Source organism: Hirundo rustica, chromosome 14 (assembly GCF_015227805.2).
Source record: "Hirundo rustica isolate bHirRus1 chromosome 14, bHirRus1.pri.v3, whole genome shotgun sequence".
NCBI classification, from domain to species: Eukaryota; Metazoa; Chordata; class Aves; order Passeriformes; family Hirundinidae; genus Hirundo; species Hirundo rustica.
In genome coordinates, this window is record NC_053463.1 from 17,987,003 (window position 1) to 18,011,647 (window position 24,645).

Below are 24,645 nucleotides of genomic sequence, written 5' to 3' on the forward strand. Positions count from 1 at the left end.
GGTTTTATTGGTCTTATTATTTTTCTCCCAAGAGGTTCTTAGCATAACACCCTGGATTAAAGCCTTTGATCTAAAGTCTGGGGGATCCCAGTAAATATTCTTACCATATTTATCTCCATCTTCTCCTTTGGCACTGATCTTCCTGCCAAGCACTTGGATGTGCTTCCCGCTTGTCCTGCTGTAGAGCTGATAGAGCCGAAGCTGCTTCCTGCTCACATCGTCCCTCGCCCGCGTCTGGTTCTCCACGTGTATCCGAAAATCCACATTCTCCTCAGCAGCAAACATCTGAGACGGATGGAGAGCGGGGAGAGAGAACAGAACAAACCGTGAACACATCAAGGCTCTGGGGCAGCGGGACTGCACACCAGCCTGCCAAGGGCACTGGCACTGCGGGGCTCAGGTTTGGCTGCCCTTCACTTGGCACTGGTGTCAGGCACTCGTAATTCCTCCCAGAGCTGCCTCTCTGCAGTAAACCAAACCTGGGTTTTACAATCTGGGGGTTTTGGAATAAAAACTTCCGCTCATCTCTGCTTTGATTTAACCCTGGTCAGCCACATTGACCATAAATTAGGCTCTCCATTGCATATGCACAGCCTCTACCAGGTTACCTGGGCACAAACTGGAGAGTGGGGACAGCCAACCCCTTCTCAGAGATTTGGTGCATCACTTTCAGCAGCTGCACGGATTCTCTGGGTTAACTGCAGGGAGAAGTCAAGGGAAAAACTCTTTGTGCTGCCCTTAGCAGACTGGACTTGAACTTCACACTGGCATAAAATCCACTACAATACAAGTGTCACTTCTACATTCTTCAGCTTAACTATTTGGCCAGCTCTGCTCTGCAGTGAAGCCACCTCATGGTGGCTCATCCATGGATATGTTTCTGTTCACCTCATCAGGGCCATGGGAGACCTCTCTTGGCGAGAGATCATGAGGAGTGGTGAGAGTAAAACCAGCTTTTCCACCAGTGGCTGTGATCAGCAGGGGTCTTGACAGCCTCAGCCACCTCATCTGTTTGTTCTGGCCAAGGGAGTGAATTAACCTTAGTTCACTGCAGCTTAAAATATTAAACTTTTCATTTCATTTCCTATTTTAAGTATTCCAAGAAATATCAAAACAGGAGTCCCACTTTTCTTTCCAAAGAGTCGCCCTGACTCGCCCAAGGTCAGAGGACCAGACAACACCAATGTTCTCAAGATGCCCTCCCAAGGGGGAGACTGGGCAGCATGCACCCAAAGCTCTTCACATCCAAACAACAGGAAAGCCCCAAAATTGCTCCATGATCTGTCCATCTGTGATCTGTGAAGCATTTGCACCACAACATCCACACTGTTCACTCGAAACTCACAGATGGGGAACATTTTGGTGTCAGACTCCCTTTACAGGACAATAAATGACTTAGAAACATGGCCTGCAAGCAAAAGTGTTCTGATGTATCAGTGGGAGGAGGGAACCGGCAATGAAAATGAAAAAAGTCAATAAATCCTTGTTCAGATCCACTTCAGACTAAAACACATTCAGAAAGTGACCACGACACACCAAGCAGCCCCACTTCAGCCTCTTGCACGTCATCTCACACAGGCAAATACTGGGAAGCCTGAAAGTCAAAACCTCAATAGAACTTTGCAGCATTCCCAGTTATCATGGGGACACCCAGGCCTGCAGCACGAAGGAAATCTCAGGCAGGCAGTGCTGCTGAGCGGCAGACCTTCAGAAAGCACCCTGAGCCAAAGCCCAAGCTCAGCACAGCGACAACAGCAATGAGGCACCCAGTGATGCTGCGGGATTGCCTTCGGTGGTGTTACTAAAAGCTGGGACTCTGGTATTTGACATTTTGAGGAGAAAGTGATTTAGCTCTGATTTTGCTGTCAGAAGCCCATAGGGACCTGAAGGCACAGGCACAGGCTGGGCAAGGGAGGCTCAGGCAATGCTGGGACATTCACAGCAGTGTCAGAGGTGACAGATGGGGGTCACGGTATTTCCCACGCTAAGAAAACAGCGCAGCCAGGAGCTGTGACCCAGCGCTGGGGATGTGAGGGGAGGAGCACCCCTGGCCAGAGGGCATGGCAGGGTGCCACAGCAGGGTGCTGACAGAGCTCTGGCCAGCACAGACCTGGGCTCTGCTTGCCCAGGGCTCCTCAGCTACACCTGAGCACAGCACATAGGACTTGGCTTTTGACAGAAATCATATTAATTTCTTTTTCTCCTTGCTGCACCTTTTCTTTCTTTCTTTTCAAATGCCATTTTTGCAAAGGATGCTAAACTTCCGAACGCAGAGATGTTCCAGTCATGCTGACATGTGCCCACAAAGCAAGGCTATTTGCAGCTAAAATTCTAGCTCCATCATTTTAAGATTTAAAACAGATTTTAAATCAAGATGACATCGTTATATTGCTTTCACCACATGTTAATGAATTTCACATTTTTCTAGGAAAAAAACAAAACAGGTGGGATTTCAAGTTGGGGGAAGGGCAGGTTGCTTTGCTTTTTTGGAAACTCCCAACAGAATTCAAGCTGTTTTCCAAAGCATGTTTTAATTCTCTTCTAATTGTCTCTGGAACACTCATACTGCCAAAGCCCCTGCCTGTAGCTGCAGTGCCTTTGGAGCTCAGGTGCACCCACGGAGCATCCTGCACAGTGCTCAGCTCCAACATGTCACCAACACACCTATGCACCTTTGTCACCTCTGTCCTGCCTAAGAATGGCTAATTAAGCATCCCTTCCCTTTGTAAGGAGGGCACCAGCAGCACAGGGGGTGACATCTCCTCCTCCCTCATCCAAGGAGCTGGTTGGCAACACACTCAGCCAAGCCCTGAGGTAGCTGATGCAGGAATCAGCAGGTGATGCTGACCCTGAAATAGTCAGCCCGGTCTGTATCCCCCCACCACTTCCCTAGGAGTGCACAGTTCTGACCCAGGGCAAAAATCCTGGAGGAGGAACACACTACACGTTCCCTTTGCAGCTGAGCTGTCCCCTGGCCAGAAGCCGTGGTCAGAGCAGCAGTGAAACCACCCGGATTTAGCCGCCTGCTTAAAGATAAGCTCACACTTAACCACCCTGTGGAAACAGGATGCTCCGCTGGAGGGTGGCCAAAGGGAATTAACCATGCCAGCCTGGGCTGCATCTGGCCTGCAGCAGAGGTATCAATACCCAGAAATAAAATTTCATGCAGTGTTGATTTCATGAGATAAAACCTGTTTGATCATTGCTAAAATCCACCCTCACAGAACCCCTTTCCTACAGGGTGCACTCCCTCAAGCAGCAAACCTCTCTGAGATAAGGAAGTCCATGTATATATACCATAAGAGAGACTCTTCTATAAATCTCATAAAAATTAGTAACATATGTCTCCTTTGGCAACTGATCACCAACACTCAGTCAGGGAGGTCACCTGAAACCACATCCACCCCAAATACACTTGAATGCAGAAATGTCTTTAAGTCCCTTAAACTGAAGGGCTTTCACTCCTGTTCCTCAAAGCAAGTTTTCCTCTTTTGTTTTCACTATAGAAATACTTTAACTGTACATAAACATGTCTTACACAAAGTGAGAGCCCTTTTTTGCCTTTCAGTCTGATCATCCACACCTCCATGTAGGCAGCAAAACAGACCCTGGGTCCAGAGCTCCACGCAACTGGACACTGAAGGGGAGGGCTGCATGCACTTCCTAGCTCCTGAGCAGCACTGTGGGACACAGGAGACAGGACTCCTCCAGGGATTTGGGGTTGTATTATGGTCTGTCTGGCATCTGTCCAACTGGTATGGGCTGCTGTCTGTGCGTGCCGATTTCAGCATCTCAGGATGGTGGTTTCATATAACTCCATCTCACTCTTTGGCAACAATTTATAACCTGCAAAATCCCAGTTGTTAAATCGGAACATTGAATTTGGTTTCATTTTCACTCTCTCTCTTTTCCATCCATTTATCTACTTATTATTTATTTGTCACTACACCTTTCAGTGATAATACAAATAGAGCTACAAATACAGTGGGCTATCCAGAGTTTATGCAAGGAAATAAACAGCATTTATTTTAAAAACAACCATCACCTCAAACCCCAGAAACAACAGAAATGCCTCACTCCTGAAAAGAAGCTGCTCTCCCTTGTCTGTTGTCCTTGCCTAATCATTCAAGTGGAGCATTCAGTCCTACCTCCTTTCCCAACAGCCAAAGGAACCAGAAACAACATCTGTCTTCTAGCGAGTCCACAATGGGAGATTTTCATGTGCTTTTTTGCCAAATGATTCTCAAATAAGAGTGGATTTAATTTTAAATGGCTTTACAACGATCCTTCAGCTTAAAGAATGACTCCCCTCTTTGTTAAATCCCAGACGGAGGGTGAAGGAAAGACCATTTTGCTGATGCAGCCTAAGGTTTCACTGTACGTTAATCCAAGAAAAGCTCAGGAATGGCAAAAGCCTCCAAGAGCAGCACTGTGATGTCAGCCCTGCACAGGCTCGTGCCCCATCTCTGCACTCTCAGATGCCTCCTGTGAATGGAGCAATCTCAGCCCCGCCAAGGTCAATGAAACCCTGGCCATGCCAAGCCACGTTTACAGGATTTGGCTTTCCACCCAACCAACCTCCACGCACTTCAGATTTTCTATTTTGAGCTTTCCAGTAACAGGGGATGTTAATCTGTTATTGTTCATGTCATAGAGCGTTACAGCATGAGATGTCCAAGGCCCACAGCATGGCCAAGTTAACTGGGAGCTCGACTTCAGAATTTCCTGGTGTTTTGCTATTTATGCTACGGAGCACTCAAAAGAGAGCAAACCATATGTCATTCCCCCAGCTGAACCAGGAATACAAAATCCCTCTCTCTAAGGGCTGTACCGATTGCAAAAGATAAACAAATCAGGCTATTCAAAGTCCTCTCAAACCCCATCTGATAAGAAGGAAATACTTATTACCTTTCAGCCATCAAATCAACCTAATATTAATGATTTTCTCCATGACCTTCTAAACACATGAAAGTTAACTCAATAGGGCCAACAAGAGGATATCCAAGACAGATCCAAGATCTCTCAAGCTCTCAATGGCAAGTAACTAACCACTTTGCTTCCATGACTTTGGCAAAATTCCTGTACGCAAATCCCAGCAGGATTTGCTAGCTCCCTATGACAGCCACCCTCGGCACACAGCGAAACACAATGCACTCCTTTTTCCTCCATTCAATTGCCAAGTCAATCCATCAGCAGGATAGTGTTACCTTCGAGTCACAGAGCCTAGTCCGGAGCCAGATGGGAGTGGATGAGCACAGCTTGGGCGTGGTCTCTCCTTTGGGTCTAGGAGCATGTTTGGAAAAGCAGCTCCATGCTCAGATATGCAGAGAAGGCACTTTGGAGTGAAGCTCTGTACATCCAATGGGAGAGAGGTCGTGGTGCAACAGTGCCAGAATTCCACAAACGGAGCTGAGCCTTTCCAAATAACAGAACTTAGAGCTTTGCTTTGGTGTTTGTTTCTTCCTGATACCCATGGAAAAATATTTTCTTCTTGAAAAATAAATATCCAAAAATTTAAGCTGCACTCTAAACCTTGGGAGACGTCACCATGGATGGTGACTGTGCACCCTTTGGGATGGTCTGTGAGAAAGGGCATGGAGCACTGCGGAAGTGGTTGTTCAAAGAGATCAGATATGAGATTCCACAAAAAACTCTGCCAATGGTATTTACAAAGTATTTCACTTGAAATGCTTTTTGGTCTCTCTTTTTGGTGAGAAAGCTGGAAAAGGAGAAGAAAATGGGGTGATGAGAGGGTCAAGCCTGCCAGTCCCTTTGGATTCGAGAAATGTTAAATAAGACCCAAAGAGAACACATTTCCAGGGCTTGGAAAAGGGGACACGGCTCTGTGAGGTGACACACACTTGGATCCAAAAGCTGCTCTGCAAGCGAAGCCTTCTTTCCTCCAGAGAGCTGCCTTGTGCATTCAGAGAGGCAGGCTGAATCTCCCCGGGCAGTGTCAGACCTCTGCTCCTTCTGAAACACACGGCTCTGAGAAATGCAGCCATCACTCAGCCACACTTCCAGCAGCCCCGAGACCCTACCAGCTGCCCAAGCTATGCACCACTGCCCAAGCCATGCACCGCTGCAAAAGCAAGGCATCTGTCGGCCCTGGGATGGCAGCAGTACTGAGCCTGGTATGGAACCAGGAGGGAGTGCCAAAAAACTGGAACCTGAGAGTTTGAGGAAACAAATGTTTTATGGCCCGTCAGTCAGCATTTGACCATTTTCTAGACAAAGACGACGCCATCTTCAAGTAAACTAAGTTTTTTCTTTTGATGTTGGAATGAGCCATAGCCAGAACTGTGAAAATGCACCATTTGTGATATGGTGAGATTCTAAACTCGCTGCACCCTGGGAAATGGTTGATCCTGGTCGGAAGAGCAGGGTTTCAGCCTTGATGAATGACTTTTGGAAGCCCAGCTGGAGGCAGGACGGCACTGCCCACGGCACAGCCCAACACCAGAGCGCTGCTGAGGTGCTGAAATGCAGCCCCCAGAGGGGCTCCAACACCCCCAGCCTCTCATCTCCCCTTGCACCTGCCTGTTCTCACCAGCTCAGAACAGCTCACTGCCAGCAGCCCCCAGGTCCCATTATTGACAATGTCACCATGAGCAGCAGCAGCTCAGCTGCCTGCACAAAGCAGCCCCCTTGCCCCTGAGCTGTGCCCTGGTGCTGCAGCACCGAAGGGGCCAAGACTGAGCCCCCTCCCAGCACCTGAAGGCAGCTCTTTCCCAGAAGGACCTGCTACCTGTGTTGACCAAAGGAAACCAACTTCATGCACCTCAGCTGAGGGAGACCACAGCTGTGGTGTGGGATGCCACAGCTTGCCAGGGGCTCTTGGCAGTTTGAATCTCCAGAAATAGTTTAGACCTTAAATTTTTTTCTCATTTTTCTCTGGTTGTGATATATCTTTATGATGATGATGATGATGATTAGTTAACAGCTGGTATTGATTTACCACACTATCCATCGGGCAAGGAGCAAGCAGGGCTTTTTCTTTCTTCCTTTGTCTTTTTTCCTTTTTAAATGCTTGTTATATCTCTGCTATATACTTCCTCTCCCCACAGAAATATCCCTTCAAAGCTTGATGTTATTGAGCAGCTTTCAACCATGCCCAGCAGAGCCATGTATTCTCTGCATTTGTCCGGCCTTTGTTTCTAGGAATGAAATACCAATGGCTGAACAGTGTGACTTCATTTCACTCCTTCATTCCAATACTTGTTCTATTTCTACCCCACTGGGTCAAACTCACCTATTGTGAGACCTCACCGATTTCAATTACATCAGGGATTAATTTGTTCCATTGCGTTGGAGCTGTTAATACAATCCTGGCTGGCTCTAGATTAGAAAAGGCATGGTGAGACCTCCCTCGCAGGCAGTGTGTTTAACAGCAGTCTTCATCTTCAGTTTTGTTCGCTGGTGGGGTGGGTTTTTTCTTCCCTTTGTGCTCCTTTGCCCCTCTTTCACAATCTTCCTCTTCCCTTCTAAATTGCCCTTATCAGAACTGGGTGGTCCTGCTGACTTCCCCTGTGCCTGGCCAAGTGTTCCCTCCCCGAGCCACCGCCGGGGCTCACCAGGGCCAGCAGAGCTGGAAGGTCGGACCTGCCGCCACCCAGATGTGACCGCTCCTTCCAGGGTGCACTCTCTGCTCCAGAGGATGTTTCCATGTTCATCCACGGCCCCTACACTCTGGCAATGTCCTTCACACTTCACATGGGCCATGCTGGACCCACATCCCCGAGAGGCTCCGTGCTGCTGCCACCACTCCTCCCTGCTCACACCAGGACATACAGATTTCTCAGATGTCATTTCATGCCCCTGTCCCTCCTCAGAGCATTGGTACTGCTGCAAAGGAACCTGCAACAGGCTTTGCAGAACAGCCCCCACCAAACCCTGTGAAACCATGGACCGGGGAGCTTGGCATGGCTACAACTGCATCCTCTACCTTAACAAAAAAAACAGCTTTTCTTGATGGAGAAAACACTCCTGCTGAAAAACCCTGCCCTGCTGTGCAGGAATTAAACCTTTGCCCAGCACAGGTGTCTCTGCACAGGTGAGCACAGGGCTGAGGGGCTGCCTATCCCAGCCCAGGGTGCTGCTGGCCAAGTACAGGGGCTGTCCCCATGGCTCTCTGCTGCTCACTCGGCTCACCTGGGGCTGGAGGAGACTGGGTGACCACAGCAGTGGGGTTGCAGTGGAGACCAGGGCAGAGCTCCCAGCAGGGTGTTCCTGGGACAAAACCTGCAGCACCCCACTAAAAATACTTTACCAGAAATTTGTTCACCTCTTCAAGTGAGACCTGAGTCCAGCTGCTGAGAAACCTGCCAGGTTCAAAGCACTCCTGACCTTTTCTCCCCTCTCCCCAGGGCAGATGCTCCTGCTGCAAACCTGTTTGGCCACAGCAGCAGAGCAGAGTGGAAACCCTGAGCCCACTACCCTGAAATTGGCCAGGCATTTCCTAAACCCTGGGAAAAGGCAGAGTTATTCATCACAAGGACTTAAAATGTCAGTTTGAAGCACAGGTCTCCAGGTTCAAGGTGACATCTCTGCTCTTCTGCGTGATACCAGCCCAGTCGAGACCTTCACAAAAACAGGAGCAAAGGCACAAGATACAAAACACCTGAGGGAATCTCAGGAAAACCCTGCCATTAGGAGGAGATGGAAGATCATCAAAGACCAGCCTCCCCATAAGATAGTAAACACTTGCAGGGGCAGCACCTCAGCAGTGATCCAGTGCTTATCCTGGGAGCTCCTTTCTTCTGGTCCCCTGGCATCCTCCAAGGAACACAGATCCCTGCTCCCACTGCAGAAAAGCAACTCCCTCTAGGGTAAAACACGGCAACTGCCGAGCAGCGCACACCAGGTCAGGGCAGGACTCACAGAATACCTTGTCACATTGCATTTGCAAAGAAAACAGAGACTTGGCCAACAAGTGTGCCCACAGCAGCTCCCAAGCACTGACCTCAGGTGAGGGACAGCTTCCCTACAATCTGATTCAGCAGAGATGCCTGGGGACCTGACTGAGTTATCCCACGTCACTTTCCTCTGTCAAGTGTCCTCTCTGGAAATCTTTTACTAAGCTCCAGTCAGATCCATTCCTGCTCATTCTGATAAGGTAACACCCAGTGACCCTCTGTGGGAACAGTGCCAAGGGGAAGGGGCCTCCTCAGGAGTCACAGCAGCCTGCACCTGCTAACAAAAGGATTGAGCAGCAGTTTGGCATCCTGATTTCCCTCTGTGACAACCCTGCTTCCACAGAGTCCCCTTCCTGAGGAACCACAGGATGAATCATAGAATGGCCTGGGTTGGAAAGATCTCCTGATTCCAACACTCTTCCATGGGCAGGACACTTTCTACCATCCCAGGGTGCTCCAAGCCCCGTCCAACCAGGCCTTGGACATTTCAAGAGATCCAGGGGCTGCCACAGCTTCTCACAGGGAGCAATTCCTTCCCAGTATCCTATCTAAACCTACTCTCTGGCAGTGTGAAGCCATTCCTTTTTGTTCTGCCACTACATCACCTCGTAAATTGTCTTTCCCTCTTTTTTGTCAGCTCCCTCAGTGCTTCACCACTGCCTGCTCCTGCCTGAGGACTGATCAATTCTGCTTGCACAAGTTACCCTCGATGCCGACCCCAGCCCCTGACCAAGGGCTCCACAAGCATTTTTGCTGCAAGTTTTGAACTCTGCTCCAGGCTGTCCCATGGAGTGCCCACAAAATCTATCACCATTAGGAGAAATAAAAAATATCCAGGCTGGGTTGGTCTGTAAAGGCTTTTCCTCCAGCACATCCAGGATCAGCTCTTACCTGCCAGCAGTCACGGAACTTCTCCTTCCCCAAAAGCACTTTGAAATACATTCTCAAGCCCTATTATCTCTCCTGTTTATACCACGGTCCCTTTATTATTGAGAAATCACCAAATAATTTATAACTCCATAAACTCCTGCACTAACAGGGCCATAAATCACACTTATAAACCCCATCACCTGCTGTTCCCAGGGCTGTGGGCAGGGGCTGGACCCCAGGAGCAGCTCCCGAGCCCTCCACACCCACGTGTTCCGAGGAGAAGGAGAAAGCAGCTCTGTTCTGCACCAGCCACAGGTTTGTTTCCTAAGCATCCAGAGATGATCCCACCCAGTGCCCTGTCTCACTGTGCTCTCCCCATCCGACCCCAACACAAGCACACAAAAGAGGGTTTTCTTTGCACTAAATCAAACCAAGGGAGTAGGATGACTTTGGCTATTTTCCTCAAGGAAAGAGGTTGCCCATCTAGTAATCCCTAAATGGCCAGTGGATTGTTGGACTTTCAGGTGTGCCTCTGAGCCTCCCCTCACTGCGCCAGCTCCCTGGTTTTCCTTTCCACAGACTTGCAAAACGCCTGAATAACAAGGTTTGTGCATGGAAGTGCTGACACAACCCGTAACTGTAGCATCCTGAACGTGACACCAGAATAAGGATGCTCTCTGTGTGGCCCAGCCCATGGATAAATAAAGCATTTCAGCAGCCAGTGCCGACAGATCATAAACCTCCAGGAGCATAAATACCAACAACAACCCAAAAAGATTAGAGGGCTTAGGGGCGAGGCAGGCAGGGATGATTTAGAGTTGGGGTGGAAGGGTCATTATTCTGAATAGGTGGGGGTGAGTGGGCCACAGAAATCAATAACCCATTCTGCTCCCAGGGAAGGAAGGGGCCACGCTAATGGTGCAAATGCACATTTTCCATTTGAGGCCAGAGCTCTCTGACTCACCCAGCACAGAGGGATGCAGGGAACCCATTCCACTTGCTGAGGGACAAGGACCTCAGTCCATGACATGTCCCAGGAGCTGTCACTCAGGGCACAGCTCACCTGAGCCCCTTGCTGGGCACAACCTGCTGCTAGAGGCAGCTTCAAAAGAACGCAGATGCAAGCAACATTCAGCTCCATTAATTCCATTTTCAAGGGAGTTAATATACAGCTGGTACAGGTATCTCAGTTGCTTTCAGCATCACCATCAAGTCAGAGCTTTTCCAGTGCCCAGTTCTAGCACTGAACAATCACCAATGGCTCCTGCCAGCACCAGTTACCTTCAAGCACCAAAGACAACTCTGGGATCCATTTCACCCTGATAAAATATCTCCACCTGGAAGTTTCCACACTGGCATCAGACATGGAGGTGGCCACAGAATGAGCCACAACAGCTCTCTGGATCCTCCAGCGAGGACAGACACAGAGCTGCTCAGGCACAGAGTTCAAATGCAGCGAGCAGCGCTGCCTTTGGTCCTCCCCATTCCCAGATTTTCTACCTTTTTTCCCACTTTCTTTCTAGGAAATAGGATGCCTACTTTGGAGAGTGAGGCTTATTTATAAACAGAATAAATCTATACCATACAAATACACAGAATAAATCTCTACCATACCTTTGTACCCAAGGGGCCAAAGGCACCCAAAGCCTATTTTTGGGACACAGCAAGGAGGGAACCAGCAGCCAGTAGCAATGCCTTATTCCTGTGAAGAAGCCTGAGCTCACAGGCACATACAGGTGCAAATGCTGGCAGTTTTCACTTCTGCTGGTTGGAACTGGGTGGTAAAGCACAGGGACCTGCTCTGCTCCCCCTGCATGAGCCAATCTCCTCCTCTCTGCCTTTCCAAAGGTATTTAAAGAGAACACTCTCTAGACAAGTTAATAAAATAGCTTGAAGTTTCCCCAGCTTAATTCAAGCTTACAGCTTGCAGTTAATGGATTTCAACTTTACTTGAGATATTAAGAGTTTTTAAAACAAGTAATTTCATCTTCCCTCCAGAAATAAATTCCTCAATAGCTTCACTGCAGAAATATTCCCAGGAATGGACAATTCTGCTGCTTATGTACTAAAGACAGCCTGAAAAAAAGAAATCAGATTACCACTGAGCCTTATCAAAAATATGGCATTAACCATGTGTTGACTTTAATCCAAACCAAACTGTCAATCTGCCTTCAGGATCCCATATAACAAACATGAGCCGAGGGCCAGAAAAGAAAAGCAGGGTTTGTTTTCTAATAGAAGATTTGTTCTGATCTCTATTAGCCACGGTTCTGCCTGGAAATATTTACACTGCAAAGGCTGGGCAAATAGGATTTCTTATCTTTCTGCTTTGTTGAATTAGGGACAAGTCTCATTTGGTATTAATTGATTTAGATTGCAGATTTCAGGGAACAATTCTCAACAGTTTTGCAAAATACATCTCTTTTTGAAATGTTTTAAATAGGGGAAAAAATAAAGCAGTGTTAAAATCACTGAGGTTTGAGCTGCTGCATCCCTGCACAGCTCAGGGGTACCAGGGAGAACCCCATCCATCACCAGTCATTAGCAGTGGGAAAATGCTGCTGGGGAGAAATTCAGGCCAGACATGGGCAGACACAGACATGAGACCTCGTGGCATGAAGCTGGGGGTCCCCCAAGAGCCCTTCCTTTGAGCCACCAGCAGCCACACCCACAGCAATGGGGTGATGTAAGGTGCCCTGCCTTATCCACACATCCCCAGGTCCCTGCCTGATCCGGGGATGCCCACAGGTGCCACCTCCCAGGCCACCACCCAGCACAGGGCAGCTCTGCCAACTCAGCCTTTGCACAAATTCCCTTTGCAAGTGAAACCCCACAACTGAACCTTGGTGGTGCTCAGTGTCTTGGCACACATGGTGATGGTACACACTGGGGAAATCAGTCTCCCAGAAATGAAAGCTGAGCAAATAAATTCCATTTTCTTGTTTGCTACATTTAATCAGCAATTATATTCCTATTATCTACTCTTTCAACATAAAGAGCACAAAGCAAGCCCTCTGCCTTGCTGGCACACTGCTCCCATTTATTATAGGACAAGGGGGAATGGGTTTAAAGTAAAAGAAGAGATATTTAGATTAGATGTTAGGAAGAAATTCTTTCCTCAGAGGTGGTCAGGCACAGGCACAGATTGCCCAGAGAATCACAGAGTATTCTGAATTGGAAGATACTCATTGGGATCACCCAGTCCAGCTCCTGGCCCTGCCCAGACCCCCCAACAATCCCACCCTGTCCATCCCTGGGAGCGCTGTCCAAACGCTCCTGGAGCTCCGGCAGCCTCGGGGATGCTCCATCTCTGGCAGTGTCCAAGGCCAGGCTGGACACTGGGGCTTGGAGCACCCTGGGCTGGTGGAAGGTGTCCCTGCCCACGGCAGGGGTGGAACGAGTTGGGCTTTAAGGTCCCTCCCAAGCCATATCATTCTGGTTCTGTGATGAGCAGGGCTCTCCGTGCTGGCCTGAGCTGCCTTCACTCCTCCCTCCCAGCCTGGGATGTTCCAGCTTTGAGAACCCCCACACAGAGTCCCTCTCGCCCCCACAGCCTGGGGTCAGGCTGGCACAGCCCAGCTCCCAACACGGAGTTCCAGGTTTAGTCCAGGGGAAGCTGGCAGCACTGCCTGCTCCCGGGACAAAGGTGCCACGTGCAGGCAGCACACAGCGCTGTCCCTGCAGCAGAGCTGCTGCTTCCCTATCGATTGCTGCGGGCTGCTGGCTCCTCTGATCTCAGCTGGCCGGGACTCTCCCCAATCACCGCAAGGTCGTGACCACAGGGTCAGAAACCTGCACGACATACATCATAATTCATTGTACAGCTAATCGATGCTGCACTGCCCTGTGCGGTGCTACGGTGCAGCCTCCCACCCAGGGGCTGAGGCTGCTCACGTGGGATCGGAACCTTCCGGCCTGGGAGAGTCAGGGGGTCAAAAGCGGCTTGATGTTAGAGCTGCAGAACACGGCTGGAAATGGAGCACATGTCCCACTCACCGTTCATTCCTACATTCCTACAACCTAGTCGAATTCCAGCTACGGTTTGAGTTCAGTTTGGGAAAGCTGACACAATTCTCTGACCAGGATTGTACCCGGCCCTCCCACGGGAGCAGCGATGCCGCCGCACTGTGAGGAGATCACCCGGGGTGCGACAGGAAGGAAGTGACCCTGGTCCCTGCGGTCACAGCACTGCCAGCTCTCCAGATAACCCTTCTCCTCAAATGGATAAAGAGCATCAGAGAAGTTGCAAAATGCCCTTCTATCAAAAATATCCTTCATGTCACTTTCTAATTTATACTTCCAAGGGCTTCCCATCCCAGCAACCATGCCCACAGACACCCAGCACACACACTACAGTCACTGACTGGGCTCACCACTGTTCCCTGCATTCTTCTGTTAATTCTGGATCTCTGTGCAAGAGCAGCTCAGGGTATTCCAAAAGATACAAAAGCTTTTTAACAAGCTGTCCTTCAAAACAATGCCAAAGATAGGATTCCAGCAGGAGAAAAGGGATCTAAAATATGTAGCCGGAGAAAAAGGAACTGGGAGGACTAAGGAGTGCTGGGAATACCTTGTAGGAAGAGCAATCCATTATTAATTGCTGCATCCTAACATTTGTATCCACACAATATGCACTTCTCTGAGACCTTCACCAAGGTTTAGCATCCATCCATTTGGATTTAAAAAGATGAGCAGAGGAATCACTGGGCCCCTCGCCACCCTGCTTCTCCTCAGTGCCAGCCCCTCACTATTTCTAGATCCAGCCCCTCAGCTGGCCACCATGGGGGCTCTGGCTCTGCCTGGGGCAAGTGCCAGTACCCCCAGCCTGCCCCCGCTCCCATCTCCACATGGGTGAGCCCACGGGCAGGACTCTACCCCATCTCCTGTCACCACCAGCCACACAACAGCGAGCAAGATGTGCCAGGCCATTCCCCACTGCCCGCTTCTTATCACAGAATCATTTGGGTTGGAAAAATCCCCTAAGATCACCGATCCACCTGTTAACCCAGCACTGCCAGGTGCATGGCTAAACCCTGTGCCTGAGTGCCATATCCTCAAATCTTTTGAACACTTTCAGGGATGGCGAGTCCATTCTTCCAGTGCTTGACAACACTTTTGTTGAAGAAATTTCTCCTAATATCCCATCTAAACCTTCCCTGGCACAACTTGAGGCCTTTTACCCCAATGCCACAGCCTCAGGTCTTCCCCTCTCCTCCCACAGTCTCCAAAGCAATGTTCACATCTGGCAGCATCAGCAGCAAATGCGGCAGTACCAGCCCAGTTCCAGCCCTGCAGCCAGAGCGGCACCAGCCCAGGCAGGAGCCTCGTGCAGGAGATCAGCAGAGCATTGTTCTGCACCCCGAGCTCCAGAGGTTAAAGGCGTTCTGGTTCTCCCAGCTGCAGCAGAACCAAGCCAGGAACTCCAAGACAAAGCAAACACAGTGAGCAGGGTGCGAGCAGAGCCTGGCAAAGGGGAGGATGTGCTTCAGCCTGAAACACAGCTGTTTGTGTGGGCAGAGCAGGCAGGGGGCTGAGGAAGCACTGCCCAGGGAACCAGCCCCACCTGGAAGCACCAGGGGCACAGACCCAGAGCTCAGCCCCTGCAGGGGGAAGACTGGCATGTTGGCTGTCACCCACCGCAGCCCCCGGGGCTGTGAGGAGGTAGCACAAAGGGAAACACACAGACCATGACAGGCTAAGCCTTCTCCCTCCTCTCTGTTCCCCTTTCTTTCTCTTCATGCTATGATGAGGCTGAATGGCAATAGGGAAATACTTTGGGAGAGCCAGACAGTCTTTTATATTTTGCGGGTTTTTTTTCTTACTTTCCTTCCAGCTGCCTCGCTGGATGCCTAATCCTCCATGGACTTCTGAAGAGGTTCCAGGACACAGAGGCGACACGTCAGGTAGGCAGCACATTGCACAGCTCTGCATAATTTCTGCTTGTACCTGCTGTTATGGCACAGCAGGTGATCAAAACATGAAAACCCAGGGAAGGAAAGAAAAACAATCGTGTCTGGACCTGCCAGGCCACAAATAATCAGGTGGAAGCTCCCTGGTCTTAGCATCAGAGCACGGGAAGGCCATGCCCTGCAGCAGAGCATCTCACAGGCAGGAGGGCATTTAGATGCCTCCCTGGGCCCAGGGCTCCCAAATCCCCCAGCACAACCCACCCCAGGCTTCCCAGGGCCAGAGCAGCTCACATACCCCAGGCAGGTATCCCCATCCCTGTCCAGGCACCAACAGCAGCTATTTCTCTTTTCTGTTTTAAAATCACGTTCCACAAACACATTTTTCACCTGCACTTATCTGTGGGAAATGTGTGGAAAAACAAAGCAAAAGCAGCTCTTCAAGAGAGAAGACGAGAAAGCAAAACAGAGTCCTAAGGAAATGAACAGATACATAAAAATACTCCCAAGGATCCGGGAAGTAGCTTTATAGATCAAAAATAATGATTTTCAGTCCCAGGGGAGTCTCTCTCTTGAGCTCAGCCTGCTGCAGCACAGGGAGATACCCACTGGCCCTGCTGACCAGCTCGGTGCTATCAGCTTACAGAAAATCAAATATTCAGTGTGGCTGCCTGAGCTCCCCAGTGCTGCTCATCCTCCCTGAGCCTCCTGAAACCCCCAGCAGTCACTCCCACACCAGCTGCATCCCACATCCCAGCCACACCCGCAGAGCTCAGGCAGTGCCACCCTTTCTCTCCCACCTTGGTACACTACAGCCAGGCTGCTCTATAAGCAAAAACTAATTCAGAGTTTAAGCAGGAATTCCTCCTGTGAATCCCACTCCGCTCCAAGCCCAGCATCTCTCAGAACCCCGCAGTACTTCACATCCTCTACCCTTCACCTCCATCCAGTCTTGCACTTATCAGGTAAAATAAGGAATGCAAAACTAAAATACAATACAACCACCACGCTGCATCCAATTAAAATCTGAACCTCATGGTGTCCTTCTAGGCACTCTTCTCAAAAACACCCATGTCCATCTCTGTTCTTCTGAAGCACCTCATACATCTCTGGAGCGTTGAAAAAGCAAACTGCACTCACACAGGGAGACAGAGAGATGCCCCCGAGCAGCTCTGCTCTGCTGCCCAGTGCCACAGCACACCCAGGAAGCCAAGCCCCCAAACGCTGAATCAGCTCACGTTTGTGTCAGCCTTATTGGGGTGAGAATCTGGGAACAGCCTTGCAAATCTTCCTGCTAAATGTCTTTGAGGGGTCTTTGTGGCAGAGAAGCTGCCGCAGCACTCTGAAGGGTTGGGGACCCTCAGTGAGAATCAAGGCAGGGTGTGCCCAGGGCAGGCAGCCGAGAGCTGCTGGTGGGGCACAGGCTGCACATCCCCACATGTGTAGGAGCAAGACCCACACCTACACTCCCGTGAGCTAAGCTGAGTCTTGCCTCTTCCACGGGATAACCCCAGCACGCATCAGCCCACTGCCACTCGGCTTCCCTGCTCCAGCCCAGGCAACTGCTCCAACGTGCCTCCTCTTCCTCCGCAAGCACAAGCTCTCCACAGTTCAGGAGAGGATAACAGGGAGCTTCAGGACACAACACTTCACAGACTGGTGCAATGAGTCAGCAGCAGGGAATAAAAATCCCTTGTGGCAAGCCACATGGCTGTTTCCTGGAGAGCAAGGGCATTTGAAACTGGAACAATTTCATGGGCAACAGGACCCTGCCCCTGCAGGCTGCAGGCCAGCAGAGCCACACCATCAGGAACTGCATCTACCACCATGAATCCAGCACAGCACAGAGCCAGAGCCAGGGACCATCCCATCAACTCCAGGCCGTGATGGGGCCGTGCACTTCCAACTTTGCCGAGCCCCTCTGCTCGTTAACTCAGGCTTTGCTCACGCGGTTTCTCTGGTCTTCTCACTGCCTTGTAATCAAGGCAGGTGCAATCCAAAAAATCAACAGAGAGCTGCTTGGCCTTTCACAGACCACATTTGCCATGTTCTGTCCTTCTCAGCATGACTTCTCCACCCTCGTGGAGCAGGAGGCAGGTGCTGGCACAGTGATGCTGCGCCGAGGACGTGGTGTTCCCAATCCAGGCTAAACAGAGAGGGCAGGCACGGGATCACCCAGCCTGGGGGGCTCTGGGCCTCGCTGAGCCTTGGCACACAGGGCTTGACCACGAGGAGGGAGCAGCCCATGGAGGCACCACATGCCCCATCCCACAGCGCTTCGGGAGCAGTCTGGGGACGCCCAAAGCTCCATCCCTGGCAGCACATGCAGCCTTGGCATCGCCTCAAGACAGACATTGTGCCACCCAAAGAGGACAAAGGCAGGTGGATGCCCATCTGCAGGGAGGATAGACATGAGAATAATCTTGTTGGCAACATGCAGTCCAGCACCCTGCCTTTGGTGCTGCCACTGGGAGGGCAAGGGCAGGGCATGCAGGGAGCTGTGGCTCCACAACTGCTGCACATCTGCAAAAAGAATGGCCAGGCAAGGCAAGCTGGGCAGGCTGCGACCTCCTTTGGCTTCTCCACAGTGAATCCCCAGAGCCATTGGGGGCCCTCGCCACCCATCCTGCTCGTCCCAGGGAGGGCGGCCATGGAGCAGCAGGAGGGAGAGGGAAGGGAGCCGCTCGGCAGGCTCACGCCTCTGACATGTGCTGCGCGTGGCTTCGCCAGACCGCAGGATCTGGCTCGCTGAACGTGTGGAAGCAACACTTCTCCGTGTCTCACTTTACAAAGCCCCAAACAATAACTGTCTGTCGCTGCACAGGAGCTTAAGAGAAACATAAGTTGCTATTGGCATGGCGCACAGCAGCCTTCCTCTTACACAACACCAGCAGATGTGAAAATAGCCCAGTGCTCCTTGTGCGTTCTTCTGACCTCCTGTTTGCTTCTGGATCAGATTCCAAAGCTGGATCTTAACCTACAAGAGCCATAAAAGCAAAGGATTTGGCCCTATCAGGGACCTCTTCATAATCTAAGACAGATGCACTCCGTGTAGGAGAACATGGCGAGGTTTATCAGGCAGGGAAGAGGCTGAGGCAGGACCACGCTGTGCTCTGCAGCACAGCCAGGGCAGCACAGGCTGGCATTGCCCCGTGCTCAGCCTGGCCATGCACTCGAGGTGGCTCACAGAAAGAAGAGCTGGAAGCTCTTGAAAACCAGGACGGCACTCAGAACCTCAGATCCTACTGCTCAACTTACACTGAAGCTGCCTCCAGCCCCCACCTGCCCTGGCAAAGGGGTCCACCTAAGGCCCCATGTCCCCAAACTTGTTATCTTCAGGGTCACTGGTGCTGCCAGAGCTAGCACAGCATGGGGCAATCCCCTCCAACCCCCACAAGGTGCTTCTGGGGTTTCTCACCTGCTTGAGGAGCAGAGATTGACTCCAAAACCAAACCCAAAATGTCTAATCTGGGACATACAGAACGAAAAAGCACATGGAAGAGAAATTGCTCCTGCAAGTGTGAAAAGATAGAATAAACTGAAGAATGCTAAAGATGTGATAGAGGGAGAGTTCAGTAACCATCAGGGCATCCCTAAATTCAGTAACAAAAGGGCATCCCTAAGAACAACCAGCGTAAATAAATGAATGTCTCCAGGGCCTGTGAGGGTATCCAGCGTCCCTGCTTTGGAACTGCAGGAGCCCCAAGCATCAGAGCGACTTCCTAAGAGGCAAGAGAAGAAAACGAGATGGGGCATTGCTGTCGCAGGGGAAGGGATTGGTGAATGACCTGTCCTCCAGGCAGCCCTGTGAGGTCCAGGGCCGCTCCCAGGGCCGTGCTGCAGCCATGCTCCAGCAGCGCTCCCTCTGCCCCACCTTGTGTTAGCCCCTTGTGTGGGACACAACCTGTGTGCTCCTTGGTAGAAATGTCACATGGTGACAAAGCCCTGGAGGAGTCCGACTCATCCACAGGTCTAAATCCTGTTCCTGGAAACTTCCAACCCTCCTACCTCCCTGTGGCCAGGGCTGGGGAACACCTCCCAGTGCTGCCACAACCTGCCCACAGGAGATGCTGCACCTGCCCCATCATCCACGGGCAGCTGCAGGGTGGCCTTGGGGTCTGTGAGAAAACTTCAGGCCAGAGCTGAGTCCCCACCACAGAACTGCAGCAGCTCACACGTCAATGCACCACAGCCTTCATATGTGAGGAGCCACCAGAACCCACAGCACACCCAGACCATGGTGTCTTGTCCCAGAATCCCTCCAGCCCCACACATGCTGGAGGGATTTCTACCTCTAACACAGAGCCACGGGTACCAGGCAGCAGCAGAGCAGAGTAATTCTAAGACCAGCACACAGGACAAACTGCAGATCATAGCTTGAACGCAGGGCGAAAGGCAGCCTTAGAATATAATCCACTTCAGGAGCTCTTAAATCTCCCCAATACAACACAGAGCCCTTAAAGCAAAACTAAACAACTTCTTTTAGACTAAATAAATATTAAACCTAAGTGATGCATTAATTTACTCCAGTTCACCAAAGGCTAACTCCTACCCAAACTGATCATTATTAAAGAAATCCTATAATCCCTCACTCCCATTCAGGCTCAAAACACATAATCCCGCAAATAAATCCAGAAAGAAAGTGTAACAAAATGGGCAATAAAAACTTACAGCATTCACATCTTTTCATCTACCATTAATACTGTAAACACTCACTTGAAGGCCCTCGAGTATGACTAATCTAATGTTTTGGCTCCCCACACCAATTGTGGAAGGAGCTCCGCTCTGCGTGTGACACCCAGCGAGCTCCGCCGCCCCTCCAGCCGCAGCCAGGACACCTCCACACAGCCCAGCGCAGCCATCCCACCTCACAGCCCCCAAAATGCTGCAAAATCAGCACAAAAGGGAGCAAGTATGGCTCTAATAGCACCATAGCACAGAGCTTTCTTCTTTTTTTCCTTTTTTTTTCTTTTTTTTTTTTTTTCTTTTTTATTATTTTATTGCTTTGGAAGCCTGCAAGTTCCAACTGTATAAATGCCAATAACTTTGTTTTAAGGCTGCTGAAGTAAGAGATCAGATTTTAGCAAGTGCTTTCCAGGCAGCCAGCCAAACTTTTTCTGATTCACTAAAAGCACCGAAGGGAGGGGGAGAGGAAGGGGGCTGGAGGGCTGATTAACTTCAGTTACCGCACAAGCACAAAAAAACCCTCTTCCCGCTGCAAAGGTTCCGGTGCTGCAGCCTGTGATTCCTCGGGCTGAAAAAAACACTCACCAGAGAAACAGAGCAAACACCTTCCAACCGCAGTGTAATTTACAGCTGAGGATCCTCTCCGGCTGGGGAGGCTGCTTCACCAGGGGAGGCTCTGCTAGTGTCGGGTTTAAGCAGCAGTTTTTGGAGAGGGTGAGGGAAAAAATGTGATCGGGGATTTTTTGGATGGGTGGGAGAGCAGGGGAATGGGGCTGGTTTGGGTTTTAGCTCGGCCAGAGGGACGGAGCCCCCTCCAAGGCTGTGGTCATCCAGGACCATCCCCTGCTGCCGCCGGACATCTGGAGAGGGTGAGCAGGTGCAATCCCGGCCAAAGCAAAATCAGGGCCAAGGGTGGCACAGGCGCCCCCCAGCCCTGGTGGGAGGGTGGCTGGAGCCACCGGAGAAGTGGCACCTGCTCTTCCCGGCCCTGCAGGTGGGTGTGCTCCAGCTAAAATCCCTGTGGCAGTGGGGCGCGTGGCCACGGGGGCAGCTGCCATCCCCGTCCCGCGGGCACCTGGGCTGCAGAGCCCCGCTCAGGGTGTTGCTCCAACCGCCTCATTCCTGCCGAGGCAGGATCAAAGGCTGGAGCTGACTTGGACGGCGTTCTACTGGATAATAGGGAGGGAGCTCGCAGCCTCCTTCTCTTGGCTGGGAAAACTTGTGTTTTTCAAAGCATCAGTTTTTGGGAGTGAGTTCCCGAAGAGGAAAAAGAAAAAAAAAGGTAAAAAAAAAGAAGGGCGGGGGGGGAGGGAAGGGAAGGGAAAAAAGGGCGAACAGGAGAGTGCCTGCTCTTCCAAGGCAAGTGCATCAATCAACATTGTGCAAGCAGAGTCCAGCACTCCCTCTCACATCGTTAGCCAGGTTAATGCGCTCCAGAGGATCCCGCTACGGCAGGCTACCGGCGCACCGGCTGCACCCCTGCCCGCACCGGCGGCCGAGAACAACCGGGCACAGAACGGGAGCTGAGCACAGGGGAAGCCCTGGTCCAGGGTAAATGACACTCCAGCATCTGGTGCGGGGCTCTGTTTAATACAGCTATAAAAACTAGAGGGAAACAAGTGAAAGCCCCAGCCAAACCTGCCTGGCACTCGAGGTCAGCACGCCGCCTTTGTTTCTATTTTACAACCAAAAGCGAGAGAGGACAGAAAGGACACGTACCTGTACCTGAAAGCACAGCAGCAGGAAATGTAAACATCTGGAGAAAAAAAAAAAAAAAAAAAAAGAAGCAACAAAAGATCAAATGATGCGGTAGAATTATTAAAGTTGATTTTTTTTTGTTTTGTTTTGGTTTTGTTTTTAATTTTTTAAAGGGCTCAGAGCGATGCTCTGCTTATAGAAAGGCTCAGGTCCCCACTACCACCTGGCTGCAAGGAAAATGCAACCAGAGCCTCCAGAATGAAAGTTTTAAAAAAAAAAAAAATATTTTTAAAAATTAAAAAAAAAAAAAAAAAAAAAAAAAGAAATATGCCATAATCCTTACAGGCAAGTGCAGGCTGAGAGCAGTGAATAATACATCGCTGGGCGAGGAGAGGGTTGGCCGGCGGCTGGTCGCTAGCGGAGCGCAGTCCCCCGCCGCCGCGCTGACATGGGAGCGATCCGGCCGGCGAGCTGCGATCCGCGCCGCGCTGCTCCGCGCCGCTCCGCGCCGCCGGGAAGTTGTGGTACCGCCCGCTCTGCCTCCGCCGAGTGACTCGTCAGGCATCAGCTCTCCTCTCCCCCCGTCTCTCCTCCTCCTCTCCCTCTCTCCGCCTTTGGGGGGATGAAGGTGCTTATTGTCAGTAACTTCCGACCATCAGCAAGTGCCCCCCCGCGTCCCTCCGGGCCGGGCCAGCCCCGCCGGGCGGATGGAGCCTCTCGGCCGCCGCCGCGCCCCGCTCGGGGCTCCGCTCCGCACCGCGCCCCGCGCGCTCCGGGCGGGCGGCATAGCGATGCGCGGGGCGCGGAGCGGGAGGCGGGACCCGCCCGGGCGGGCCCGGGGCCGGCACCGCCTGCGCGGAGGGGGCACCGCCCGGCCGCGGCCAGCGCCGGCCGGGGAAGAATTTTTTTTTTTTACGGAATAAGCGAGGGACGGGGTCGGGCTCCCCGGAGCCCTCCCCGACCCGACGGAACGGGCGGCGCCGCCGCTCGCCCGGGACGCGAGGGGCTCGGAATCCCCGGCGCGGCGGCCGCTGCCCCGTTCCACCGACGCGTGCGGCTGCCCGGGGTCCGGCGCTCCCTTACCTCCCACGGGGCGGGAGCGCGTCCCGCGCCCGCCGAGCCCCGGCCGCGCGGCAGCGGGGCCCGGCAGCCCCGGAGCGGCCCCTCACGGGCCGGGACGGCCGCGGGCGCCCGCTCCATGGGCCCGGCACCGCTCCCCGGCGGGACGCGGACGGCGGGGTCAAAGCGCCGGGTGCCGGCGCCGCCGCTGCCGCTCCGCACGGCTCGCCTGCCCTCCAGCGGCCGCTCTGCCGCCCCGCAGCGTCCGCAGCCCCGGGGAAAGGCCGCAGGCTGCCTCAGCTTTGGGGAGGTTTTGGAGTTGTTTGGGGGTTTGCTTTAGGTTTAAAAAAAAAAAAAACAAACCCCCCAAAAAACCCAAAAAAACCCGCTACACGTTGGTAGCGTGTGGTAACTCTTTCCTCTTGTCTGAAAGCTCGTTTATAGCAGAGAAGATGCCAGGAACCGTTAACCTCCATGCATAGCCGAACTCTCCAAAGAGCACCCAACGTCAGTTAACACCTTATTAAGTGAGAACATAACCATAGCTCAGAACTCTGAGCTTTCCAAATTCTCCACTCGAATAACAGCGTACATCAGTGCAGTGTGTCGGGCCCAGCTGCTCCCATCTCTGCAAGGGTCCAAGGTGCTTGCTCCCCCAGCACTCTCGGCCACAAATCAAGCAGCATCTTCAATCCCTGGAGCTTGTCACTGGGAGCCTTCAGGTATCAAGTCACAGGGTTTTTTGGCCCCCAGTTTCAGGCCCAAGAGGCATAGAAAACATTAAGGTTTAGAACAGCGATCAAAACCTCCAGCACTAACACGCTTGTGATGTATGCAGCAGACTTCACACTTCTGGTCTCATGGATCTGCAAGTTTAAAAAAAAAAAACCCAAAACTGCTGTCAATTGCTGATGTCACCAACATCAGAGGCCCCATGCATCCCTGTCCCAGCAGTCCCACGGCACCTTCCCACAGCTGAAAGCTGTTTTCACACATGGCCAAGAACATCAGAGCCACCATCCTGAGCCCTACAAGTTGAGCTCACTGAGATGCCTACACTGGAACAATACAAAATCTGGGGACTCACAAGATCACAGTATTTAGCTGAGATGGGAAAATATTACCTATATCCTTAATCATCACCAATATCTCATTTCTTGGAAGCAGTTTGGGTGGCAGAAGCCTGGCCTGTGCCATCTTATGCTAGTAGGTGCTTCTCAGTCCCACAGCACAGGGTCATGCCCAGCATTTCCACATGCACCAGCCCCTCACCTTAAGTCCAGTATCTGCTGCCCAATGCACACAGGAGTTCTGCAAAGCCAGAGGCAGTAACTCCTCCAAAACACTCACAGCCACCTGTGGGTGTGAGCTTTGACTGCTCCTCAGGATTTTCATCGTGGCAGCCCCATCACCTGCCTCCAAAAAAAGCTCCTCAGATGGTGACTGATGGCTCTCCCCAACACCCAAGCTGGCCCAGAGCTGCTGCACGTGGCTGGAAGCAGAACACCTAG

At 51.6% G+C, this 24,645-nt stretch overlaps 1 protein-coding gene across 1 annotated transcript in view; it reads right to left on the reverse strand.

Moving 5' to 3' along the window:
- The window catches only part of FGF18 (fibroblast growth factor 18), a 65,675-nt gene extending 42,991 nt beyond the window's left edge, over nt 1–22,684 (reverse strand). Inside the window, exons 1-3 of the mRNA XM_040078373.2 lie at nt 22,419–22,684; nt 22,097–22,133; nt 105–285 (exon numbers count right to left, since the gene is read on the reverse strand). Coding sequence (XP_039934307.1) covers nt 105–285; nt 22,097–22,133; nt 22,419–22,453 — 253 coding nt within the window. The 5' untranslated portion in view covers nt 22,454–22,684. The remainder of the gene's footprint in view (nt 1–104; nt 286–22,096; nt 22,134–22,418) is intronic.
- Nucleotides 22,685–24,645: the final 1,961 nt, after the last annotated feature.